Source organism: Bison bison, unplaced genomic scaffold, assembly GCF_000754665.1.
Source record: "Bison bison bison isolate TAMUID 2011002044 unplaced genomic scaffold, Bison_UMD1.0 scf7180017864349, whole genome shotgun sequence".
NCBI lineage: Eukaryota > Metazoa > Chordata > Mammalia > Artiodactyla > Bovidae > Bison > Bison bison.
The window spans coordinates 554,386-566,059 of record NW_011494921.1 but is presented as its reverse complement, the minus strand read 5'-3'; the positions used below and the strand labels follow the sequence as shown (position 1 = coordinate 566,059).

General features: G+C 46.2%; 1 protein-coding gene across 1 annotated transcript in view; it reads right to left on the bottom strand.

Moving 5' to 3' along the window:
• The window catches only part of VPS4B (vacuolar protein sorting 4 homolog B (S. cerevisiae)), a 31,115-nt gene extending 29,616 nt beyond the window's left edge, over positions 1-1,499 (bottom strand). Inside the window, exon 1 of the mRNA XM_010854739.1 lies at positions 1,211-1,499. Within this exon, the coding sequence (XP_010853041.1) occupies positions 1,211-1,237 (27 nt within the window). The 5' untranslated portion in view covers positions 1,238-1,499. The remainder of the gene's footprint in view (positions 1-1,210) is intronic.
• Positions 1,500-11,674: the final 10,175 nt, after the last annotated feature.

Here is an 11,674-nt window from a genome sequence, read left to right as displayed (position 1 = left end):
GCAGCCATGAAATTAAAAGATGCTTGATCCGTGGAAGAAAAGCTATGACCAACCTAGACAGCATATTAAAAAGCAGAGACATTACTTTGCCAACAAAGGTCTGTCTAGTCAAAACTATGATTTTTCCAATAGTCATGTATGGATGTGAGAGGTGGACTATAAAGAAAGCTGAGCGCTGAAGAATTGATGCTTCTCAACTGTGGTGTTAGAGAAGACTCTTGAGAGTCCCTTGGACTGCAAGGAGATCCAACCAGTCCATCCTAAGGAAATCAGTCCTGAATATTTATTGGAAGGACTGATGTTGAAGCTGAAACTCCAATACTTTGGCCACCTGATACGAAGAGCCAACTCACTGCAAAAGACCCTAATGCTGGGAAAGACTGAAGGAGAGAGAAGAGGATGACAGAGGATAAGATGGTTGGATGGCATCATTGACTGAATGGACATGAGTTTGAGTAAACTCGGATAGTTGGTGATGGACAGGGAGGCCTGGCTTGCTGCAGTCCATAGAGTCTACACAGAGTCGGACACGACTGAGCGACTGAACTGAAACCCCACTTAAGTCCTAGATCCGTTCGAGGGATGGGAGGCACTGTTTAAAAAATGTCTCATCTCAAAGAATTTCATTTCACAGAGGGTGAACAACTGTCTAAAATATTAGGATCACGTGCTTTACGAATAAAACACGGAACTCACTGCGGTAGGAAAGGTGAAGTAACAAAGGAGCTAAAGCCTACTCCATGGTCTTATTTACATGCCAAACTTGGGGAGCCATCGCGGCGCACCTGAACGCACAGTCCAGGAATTCACGGATTCCTCAGATTCTACGCTCACGATTCTACTCATCTGACAGCTCGAAAGAAAGGCTTTGCTACAGCAGCTTGAGGAACCAGGAGAGGACTCCAATCTTCCTATTTTCGTCGGATCCAGAACAGTGCATTGCATGCATTCCGTTCTTTCCTCTCTCCCTTACACCTACTGGGGTCTATGCCTCTCCCTCAAGCTTCAACCAGTTCAGTTCAAACCACGCTGGTTTGAAAGGGAAAACACCACACAGACACACGGCAGAAAAGCCTCAACAAAAGTCAGGAGTCCTACAGAGCCGGGAGCTCCGGCGAGCCCAGGAGCAGACGCGAAGCCGGCCTTCTCCCCCAGGGTCGGGGCGCGGGCACCGCCCTCCCCGCCCCCCACCCTCTCGCGCCGGGGATACCTGCAGGTTGGTAGGGGTGGACGCCATGGTGGAGACCCGAGGAGGCTCCCCGGGGAGGGCCTGGGGCGGAGGCAGGCAACAGGGCGACGTCGACTCACACCTGGAGCGGCCCGAACGCACGCAGGCCAGCGGCTTGGAACCTCGCGGCTGCCTCCCTCTGGAACCTGTTCGGAAACCGCCCGGCACTCAGACAGCGCCCGACCCTCCCCACGGAGCTTCCGCGATCCCAGCCCCCCGCGCCGGGCTCGCGTCCCGCCTCTGCCGCAGAACTTCCGCTTTCGCCATCAGCCCGCGCCCCCCCCCGTACCCGGCCGTCGCGGTCTCGCCTTCGCCCTGGGCCTCGCGAGGCCGGGACGCGGGTCCCGGAACCCCGCTGAGGCCTGGCGGAAGTCAGCCTGCGCGTAGGCGCACTACGGCTCCGCTGAGCCAGTGGGGTCGCTGGGGGTGCAGGGCTGTTCCTGCTTCTTACTTTTGCGGCTGTGGTGTGCTTTGAGATGAGTTACTGGTTCTGGCGCCTCTCACGCGACTGAGCGTGGGGCGTGCTCTGTCGCTCTGTCATCCGAGCTCCAAGAGCCACTGGTGGAGGCTTTGGGCCGGTTACCAGTTCAGTCGCTCAGTTGGGTCCGGCTCTGTGCGACCCCATGGACTGCAGGACGCCAGGCCTCCCTGTCCATCGCCAACTCCCGGAGTTCACTCAAACTCGTGTTCATCGAGTCGGTGATACCATCCAACCATCTCATCCTCTGTCGTCCCCTTCTCCTCTCTCCTTCAATCTTTCCCAGCATCTGGGTCTTTTCCAGTGAGTCAGCTCTTCGCATCAGGTGGCCACAGTATTGGAGTTTCAGCTTCAACATCAGTCCTTCCATTGAACACTCAGGACTGATTCCTTTTAGGATGGACTGGTTGGATCTCCTTGCACTCCAAGGGACTCTCAAGAGTCTCTCCAACACCACAGTTGAGAAGCATCAATTCTTCGGTGCTCAGCTTTCTTTATAGTCCATCTCTCACCCACACATGACTACTGGAAAAACCATAGCTTTGACTAGACGGATCTTTTTTGGCAAAGTAATGTCTCTGCTTTTTAATATGCTGTCTAGGTTGGTCATAGCTTTTCTTCCAAAGAGCAAGCGTCTTTTAATTACATGGCTGTAGTCACCATCTGCAGTGATTTTGGAGCCCTCCAAAAATAAAGTCTGTCATTGTTTCCACTGTTTCCCCATTTAGTTGCCATGAAGTGAAGGGACCAGATCCCATGATCTTAGTTTTGTGAATATTGAGTTTAAAGCCAGATTTTTCACTCTAATTTCACTTTCATCAGGAGGCTCTTTAGTTCTTGTTTGCTTTTTGTTATAAGGTGGTGTCATGGTTACCATTTGCTCCTCTGCAAAACGGGATCATTATGGTACCTATCTCAGGATTGTGGACAATGCTAGGGCTGCGTGCCTAGGCACATTGCACAGTGATGAGTGAACAGGAAGATCTCAGGATGTGTTAGAGCTGATTATTGCTCACACTTTACATTTCATCCAACAAACATTTTCCCAAATGGTTACTGTCATGGCTCGACGAAGCCCTGAGAATTTTAATGAAAATTGTGTCAGGCCCTCCTTTCAAGAAGTTTCCAGTAGATTGGTGGGGATGTGGCAGCTGAACAAATCCTGTGAAATTGTTTGCTGCTGCAGAGTCACTTCAGTCATGTCTGACTCTTTGTGACCTTATAAACTGTAGCCCACCAGGCTCCTGTGTCCATGGGATTCTCCAGGCAAGAACACTGGAGTGGGTTGCTGTGCCCTCCTCCGGGGGCTCTTCCTAACCCAGAGATCGAACCCACATCTCTTATGTCTCCTGCATTGGGAGTCATGCTCTTTACCTCTAGTGCCACCTGGGAAGCCCTGAAACTGTCAGATCAGATATTATTTATTCCATTTATTGTGACAGGGAAGGTTAATGGCTTGAGCAGCTAAGTGCTTTCTGTGGGACGATGGAAGTCAGAGATTAGTGACAGAACTAAAATAAGGCCTTTCCCCAGCATTCTGTTGTTTGCAGTCACGATTCTTTCTTTTTTCCCCCTTCCTTTTCTAGCTTCTCAAAGGAAAGCAAAATAGATGTTTAATCACTCCAACGTTTTCTTTCCCACTCCTTCCCTAATTCTTTCTGAACATCTGGCATCTCCTAAATAAAGATCTTCCCTCCTGCGTCATATTTAGTGTTGGCAACTACCCAGTTCTTGAAATCTCTTCTGGGTAGCGTGCTGATGTCCTTTATCTCTCCACTTTCTCCCCTCCTCACTCTTAAGGGCGGAATTCCCTCAGAGTCTGATACCCTCTTCTCTTTCACTACTCAAGCTTTGCCCATCTTATCTCCCTGCTGGGTTCTAGATGCAATAGAATAGAAATGGCTTCAAATTTAAATCTCTAGGCCTTCACTGTCCTCTGCCCATCATTGACAGCTGCCTCCCAGAGAGCTCCAAAAGCCATGGGATTTTCCCACAGGAAAAATCCAATGCAGTAAAAGTCAACTTAATTATCGTGTACTGCAAACTTCCATCTCTTTGCTCCTCAAAATAAATACCACCAGCTCTCCATCATCCAGGCTCAAAGTTGAAGACCCCTCTCTGCCTGTGTCTACCAGTTCTTCCCACCCTTCTGTCCCCTTCCAGTTACTGATAAAATACTATAGCAAATCCAGTCCTTAGAATGGCAGCACATACCAGACATTTAGTAAATATTAAACTATTTAACTGAGCTGCGTAGAACAGCCTCTGGTTCCTTAATGACTTTCAAGCTTGATTTTGCCTGAAGATACAACCAGACTCCAATTTACCTTTCAATTCAATCCCTAAAGGTTTACCGAACTCCCACTAAAGACAAGTCTACTGCACATTAGGAACCTATGAATATGAATAAGATGTGGTCTTTGCCATTTAGGATCTTACAATTTAGTGGAAGGCACAGACATGTGATAATGAAAAGAGAATTTATTTGAGTACCACAGTTGAGTACCACTATGTGCCAGGCTGATTTAGGTGCTGGATGTGAACCAAAGAGTCAGTAATTTCTCTTTTATAGCCTATACAGTTGATACCATGTACTCCCTAATATGCAATGAGAAAAGTGTCACCTATGAGATTTTAAAACTTCAGTCTCATCATGAGAAAGTACCATAAAAACACAAATTAAAGTTTTGTTTTTTTTTAAAAGAAAACTACAAAATACCTGACTGTGTGCTTCAAAAATGTGAAAGTCTTAAAAAATAAGGAAAGACTGAGAAACTCATCACAGATTTTAGGATTGCGTCTGTGCGTGCATGCTCAGCTGTTCAGTCATGTCTGAATCTTTGCAACCTCAAGGACAGTAGTCCGCCAGGCTCCTCTGTCCATGGGATTTTCCAAGCAAGAATGCTGGAGTGGGTTTCCACTTCCTCCTCCAGGAGATCTCCCCAACCCACGGATCAAATCCAAGTCTCCTGTGGCTCCTGCATTGGTAGGTGGGTTCTTTATGTCTGAACCACCCGGGAAGTGAGACTCCAGAGACTGGCAACTAAATGCAGTATGGGGTTCTGGATTGAATTATAAAACAGAAAAAGACAGGGGAAAAATGGATAAAAATACGTCTTTTAGCTAATAGTATTATAATGATGCTAATTTCTTAGTTTTGATAAATATACCATGGTTGTTTAAGACGTTAACAGTAGGAGATATATAGTGAAGCATATATGGGAATTCTCTTTATTTTTGAAACTCTCTTGTAAATATTATTTTAAGATAAAATGTTTCCTTAAAAAGTCCTGCTCTTTGGAGCTTACCTTCTAGTGGAATAGAAACTTTTTTCCTTTTACATGTGTGAGATAAACAGAAAATACATATTGAACTGCGCCCTTAGTTCCTGACACAGAGCTCCTGAACCCTTGGGCTTTTCTGGGTGATTGAAATGTCTTTTGTTCCAATGAGGTGACCCTGGGTAGGCTCCTGGATGAGGATTGGTCACCAGGAAGTACAAGCTATGATTCAAAGCTTGGGATTTTTAGCCCCACCCGCCATTCCCTTAAGAAGGCAGAAGGGCTGAAGGTGGAGTTAATGATTGCTCATGCCCATGCCATGTGGGGAATCATCTGTAAAAATCCCCAAAGTACGGGCTTCAGAGAGCTTCTGGGCTGGTGAGCATGTGGAGGTGCTGGGAGGGTGGTGGGCTACAACGGGCTCGGGACCTCCACCCCGTTCCCGCACACCCAGCCCCGTGTTCCCTGCACACCCGGCCCTGTGTTCCCACACACCCGGCCCTGTGCACCTCGTCTGTCTGGATGTTCACCTGTATCCTTTATCCAAACTTTTTATAGTAAACTGATGAAAATGAGTTAAATGTTTTTCTGAGTCCTGTGAGCTGCTTTGCAAATTAATCGAATCTGTGAAGGAGGGTCACTGTAAACTCTGATCTACAGCCAGAAGCACAGGTAACATACCAGGCTTGTGACTGGCATCTGAGGAGGGTGTGTGTTGGGGGGTGGGGGCAGGAAGGCAGTCTTGTGGGACTTAGCCCTCCATGTGTGGGATCTGACGCTGTCTCCAGTGTCAGAATTGAATTAAATTTTAAGACACTCAGCTCATGTCGAAAGTTGCTGGGTATGAGGAAAAGTCTTCACATATTTGATGACCAGAAGTACATAAGAAATGTCTTTAAGAAATGACTTAAAACTCTACATTCAGAAAACAAAGATCATGGCATCTGGTCCTATCACTTCATGGCAAATAGATGGGAAAAGAGTGGAAACAGTGAGAGACTTTATTTTGGGGGGCTCTAAAATCACTGCAGATGGTGACTGCAGTCATGAAATTAAAAGACGCCTGCTCTTTGGAAGAAAGAGCAACCTAGATAGCATATTAAAAAGCAGAGACATTACTTTGCCAACAAAGGTCTGTCTAGTCAAGGCTATGGTTTTTCCAGTAGTCATGTATGGATGTGAGAGCTGGACTAGAAAGAAAGCTGAGCTCTGAAGAATTGATGCTTTTGAACTGTGGTGTTGGAGAAGACTCTTGGATGACAAGGAGATTCAACCAGTCCATCCTAAAGGAAATCAGTCTTGAATATTCATTGGAAGGTCTGATGCTGAAACTGAAACCCCAGTACTTTGGCCACCTGATGCAAAGAACGGACTCATTTGAAAAGACCCTGATGCTGGGAAAGATTGAGGGCAGGAGAAGGGGACGACAGAGGATGAGATGGTTGGATGGCATCACCTACTCAAGGACATGAGTTTGAGTAAGCTCTGGGAGTTGGTGGTGGACAGGGAGGCCTGGCGTGCTGCAGTCCATGGGGTTGCAAAGAGTCGGACACGACTGAGAGACTGAACTGAACTGAACTGAGTACTTGAGAGAAGTATGGTATATGCTGTGCTGCTGTGCTAAGTCGCTTCAGTTGTGTCCAGCTCTTTACGACCCCATGGGCTGTAGCCCGCCAGACTTCTTTGTCCATGGAATCTCCAGGCAAGAATACTGGAGTGGATTGCCATGCCCTTCTCCATGGGGATCTTCCCGACACAAGGATTGGACCCTGGGTCTCCTGCATGGAGGCAGAGTCTTTACCATTTGAGCCACAAGAGAAGCCTGCTTATCTCTACAATTCATTGCAAAACAAACTGTAAATGATATTTTTTTCCCCTGACTTTTTCATGAAAGTAAAACTCCTCTTCAGATTTCTTTCAGTTAGCAAAAACAGGTACCGATGCAGATCTTTTATGAAAGCAAAGTGGTGCAGAGCAACTTTTCAAAAAGCAAGGGAGACCTGTATTGGTTTTATGAAAATGTATTTGTAGGAGGGACCAGGGAGAGAGAGGAGCCAGGAAGGTCAAGCAAGAGGCTACTTCAACAGCCTGACGTTTCAGGAAGGAGGATCTCCTGAGCCAAATGGCGATTCCGCATTCCTGAAGCACAGCTCTAATTTGGACTTTGATTAGTACACCCTCCATCCCTCAATTGCGTTCACCCATTCAGCCTGTTGAAATCGTACCTATTCAAAGGACCTGTTTCAGTGTCTCTTGCTCAGGACACCTTCAAAAACTCTTTAAACTTTCATAACTTTGGGACCTTAAATTGTCCTCAGGTAATGAAGCTAAGTGCCGAATACAGTGTCTGGAACATAATAGATACTCAAAAATTGTTGTCCACGAGACGACTTCACAGTGTTCCTCCTTTCTAGACTGTAAGGTCAGTATGGGCTAAGATGTCACCTTATTCATTTTATAACCTCCTCCTCTGACAAAGAGTCGGACACGACTGAGCGACTGAACTGAGCCGGCCCTGTGCCCTTGTTCCCCACGCACACACACGGTTTTGCTCACATGCTGTGCATGCACACTAAGTCACTTTAGTCGTGTCCGACTCTTTGCGACCCTATGGGCTGTAGCCCGCCAGGCTCCTCTGTCCATGGGATTCTCCAGGCAAGGATACTGGAGTGGGTTGCCATGCCCTCCTCCAGGGGATCTTCCTCACCCAGGGATGGAACGCCTGTCTTTACGTCTCCTTCACTGGCTGGCGGGTTCTTTATCACTAGCGCTCCTTGGGAAGCCCATAGCCAGGGTTTGTTAAATGAAGTGAAGTCTCCTTGTGAATGATCTTTAGCGATTTGGGAGGTTGGTTGGTTGGCAGATGGCATCTGCGGACTCACCCTTCTGCAGGGTCTCACCATCAATCCGTCCAGGAACAATCTGTCTCCCTCGGGCTCCCTAAAGGAAGTGCACAGTCTGAAGCCCTTACAGCATGAGCAGGGCCACTCTTCATGTCCACCCGGGATCAGGTTTCTGCTTGCTGAGTCACCTGCTCCCTCCCTGACCCGGACACAGCAATAAGGCAGACAAAGCATCGCCAGCTGACCATGTGAAGGGAGTGACTCATCGGGGTTCTCAGGCTGGAAACCTGCTCTCCGCTTCAGGCAGCATACCTTTCTGAACATGCTGGTCACCTGGAGGCCCAACCCCTGCCCACTTACTGTTGTTCATTTTATTCATATGAAGCTACAGAGGGTTCTGGACTGTTAGTGGGTTTAGGAACCAGCCCATCAACGTCAGTCAGCCCTCTGAGGATGGGCGTATGGCCGGAAGTGTCCATTCTTCACTGTGGCTGGTCTGCGGTGAAGTGGCTGGTCTACGGTGAACGTGCTCTAAGGCATCTGCTCAGGAGGAAAGGTGAGGGGCCCGCCTTCAACAGTTTTGCAAGCTGGGTGATCATTCTCCAGATGGTGGGCACTTAGATGGGCTTCCCAGGTGGCGTTTGTGGTAAAGAACCCAGCTGCTAATGTAGGAGATGTAAGAGATGTGGGTTCAATCCTTGGTCAGGAAGATCCCCTGGAGGAGAAGATGGCAACCCACTCCAGTGTTCTTGCCTGGAGACTCTCAAGGACAGAGCAGCCTGGTGGGCTGCCGTCCATGGGATTGAAAAGAGTCAGACACAACTGAGCAGCTAAGCACGCATGCACGCTACTTTTAAGCTCCCTGAAGTTGTTGGCCAAATTCATGGTAGCTTAGTTTATCAAAGCCAAGAAAACACACACACACACTCACACACACACAGGATCTTGGCTGCTTCAAGTCTCTGGCTTCAGGGAAGACTCAGACTCTCTCTTAAAGGGTTTTCCTGATTAGGTCAGACCCATCCAGGATAACCTTGATTAACTCCAGGCCAAATTATTAGGGACCTTCATCACATCCACAAAATCCCTTCACCTTTACCATATTCTATTGGTTCTCTATTTATGTTTTGCAGGGCTCTGATCAGTATCACATTAATTAAGATAATTAGAAAAATGGAGTAACTGGCAGAGAAAGAGGAAAGCGGTAATTTATTACTATATATGGGATCTAAAAACAGACCCAACAGGTGAGTATAGCAAAACAGGAGCAGAATAACAGATACAGAGAACAAATCAGCGGTTCACAAAGTATAAATTGCTCTACATAAAATAAACTACAAAGATATACTGCACAGCACAGGGGGTATGGCCAATATTTTATAATGACTTTAAATGGAGTATAATCTACAAAAACTTCGAATCACTATGTTGTACATCTGAAACTAGTACAATATTGTAAATCAACTATGCCTCACCAAAAAGGAAAAAAAGTGGAATGAATAACGACAGATGCTTAGAAAGAAAGACTTCATGAACTATCACTGCCTTGGAAAATTGTGTGGAGTGGAAGCATCTGGTTTAGAAAGAGGAACAGCTTCTCTGTATCTTAGAAATATGCAGATCGATACATATTCTAGCAGCAAAATTGGTTTACACATAGAAGCCTTTGCTGTCCACTGAGAGCTCCTTCTCCAGAATGACATCCCAGTCGTCTTTCAAGCAGGTAAAATCTCTCACGTTTGCTATTGCCAAACAAACGCACAGATCCGGGGTGAGATTTGTTGGGGTGGAATCATTTTTAGTTCAAAAATAAACTTCCATTTATTTCTCATGGACTAGTTTTAGGAGAAGAATTTAGCTACTATCTTGACTAACACCCAGCACAGGACGGCACCAACTTCCAGATAGCAAGAATGCTGTCATCCAGTAATGACTGTCTAGAATAGCAAAGGAATTTTGGATTTTGTTATCTACACCAATATTTTCCCAAGAATTATAGTCTAATTTAGTTGTTCATTGTCCGACATGATTGCTAAATTAAATCAACTCTACCACAAGATTAAGCAGAAAGAAAATGAGCACATTCTTAGAGTAGCAATTATGTGTTTTACAGGCGAGGGTTCCAATATGATATCCGTTTAGTGGTGTTTTTTTTCCTTCTGCTGCTGAAAATAGTGTCATTCTCTCTTCACTCTTTTAGAAGTTCATTATTTGCCAGGAGCCAGCGTGAGGAGCTCCGCCCGTGGCAAAGGTCATGAGGAAGGAGGCTCGGCACACGCAAAGGTGGGATCAAGCCTCAGGAGTCCCCCTGGAAATTCTCGAGCTTCTACCCCCAAACCAGAGTCTGCCTACTTTCTGCTTTGTGCTCTCACCTACACCTCTGACTTAACGGGGGGCTGTCCCCTACCACCTCTCTCTGAAAAAGAGTTAAATTACAGCTCCAGTTAATAAAGTTCCTGGACGTGACAAGGGTGTTTTAGTTCACAACCGTGAGAGGCATGAGATGCTCTAAACTGTCTGAATACAGATTCCTCTGAGCTGTTAGAAGATTGGTTAGAAACTGTATTGGTGAAGGGTTTTTCACTTGTTGGGCCAATGTCTGCTGCTAAGTTTCCACATCCCCTGCCCTTATACACATTAATGAATATATAGAAGAAATAAGTATTAACCTTTGATATTAATCACGTTAGACCTTAGGCTAAGCAAATTCTTTCCTTAATTAAAACCCACTACACCCTCACCCTATAGGAATGTAACTTTATCTGGTACCTTTGGAAGGTGGCGTCTGTTTTAAGAATAATCACCCCTGGAGAAATAAGTGTTCTGGTTGACTGACCGCTGTCACAAGAAGAGGGTCATAAATTGTCAGCAGGCCCCCTGGCCAGAAGATGATATAACACCCCTAAGACCTCTGTATACATTTGTATGAAGCACCTGACTTTAATAAAAGTCAGGACTGCCGACCCCACATGACTTTTATATAACATCTCAGTGTATAAAAACAGACCCTGGAAAAATAAAAAATGGGATAAGTTCCTCGAAAGACTGGTCTCCCCATGTCGTTCTTTCTCTCATCTTCTGGCTGAATCCCCATCTGGAACGTGGAGGCTCGTCAAGCCTACTAATTATGCCTGGGCTTCTAAGATCTGACCAGGGAGGCCTTAGTGTCTCCTCTCCTTCCAGAGAACGGGAGGACGCCTGCAGCCTACATAGGTGACGTAAATTCCTTGCCCTGGAATTTTATTAGCTTTCCACGTAAACCAAGTTATTCAGCCTCTTTTCTCCACTGAATTTTCCTACTGAGCTATCCTCATTCTACTACTCTTTATATCTCTAATTAATATTTAATTAAAGCTATCGTATCCTGATCGCCGAAGCCATCTCCCCTTCGAATTTCCCTGGATCCACCGTGGCTGGACCCTGGCAATTATTATCAATTTTAGCAAATCTGTTGAGAACTTAAGCTTTGTTTCCATTTTCCTTTTCAAAGTGCATATACTTGCACCTGCATACGTTTTTGAAGAGATATCATTATGTCAGAAAATAAGAATTGGCTGTGGTTTTGTGTATGTGTCATGACTTAATTACCAGCTGAACGACACGGGGCACTGTGGTGAATGTCTGAACGCTGAGTGAGGGTGATATTCTGGGTGGAGAGGGATCTTGAGGCAGGACTGGGGAGCCCTGAAGAAACTGTGGAAAATTCTGAAAGAGATGGGAATACCAGACCACCTGATCTGCCTCTTGAGAAATTCGTATGCAGGTCAGGAAGCAACAGTTAGAACTGGACATGGAACAACAGACTGGTTCCAAATAGGAAAAGGAGTACGTCAAGGCTGTATAT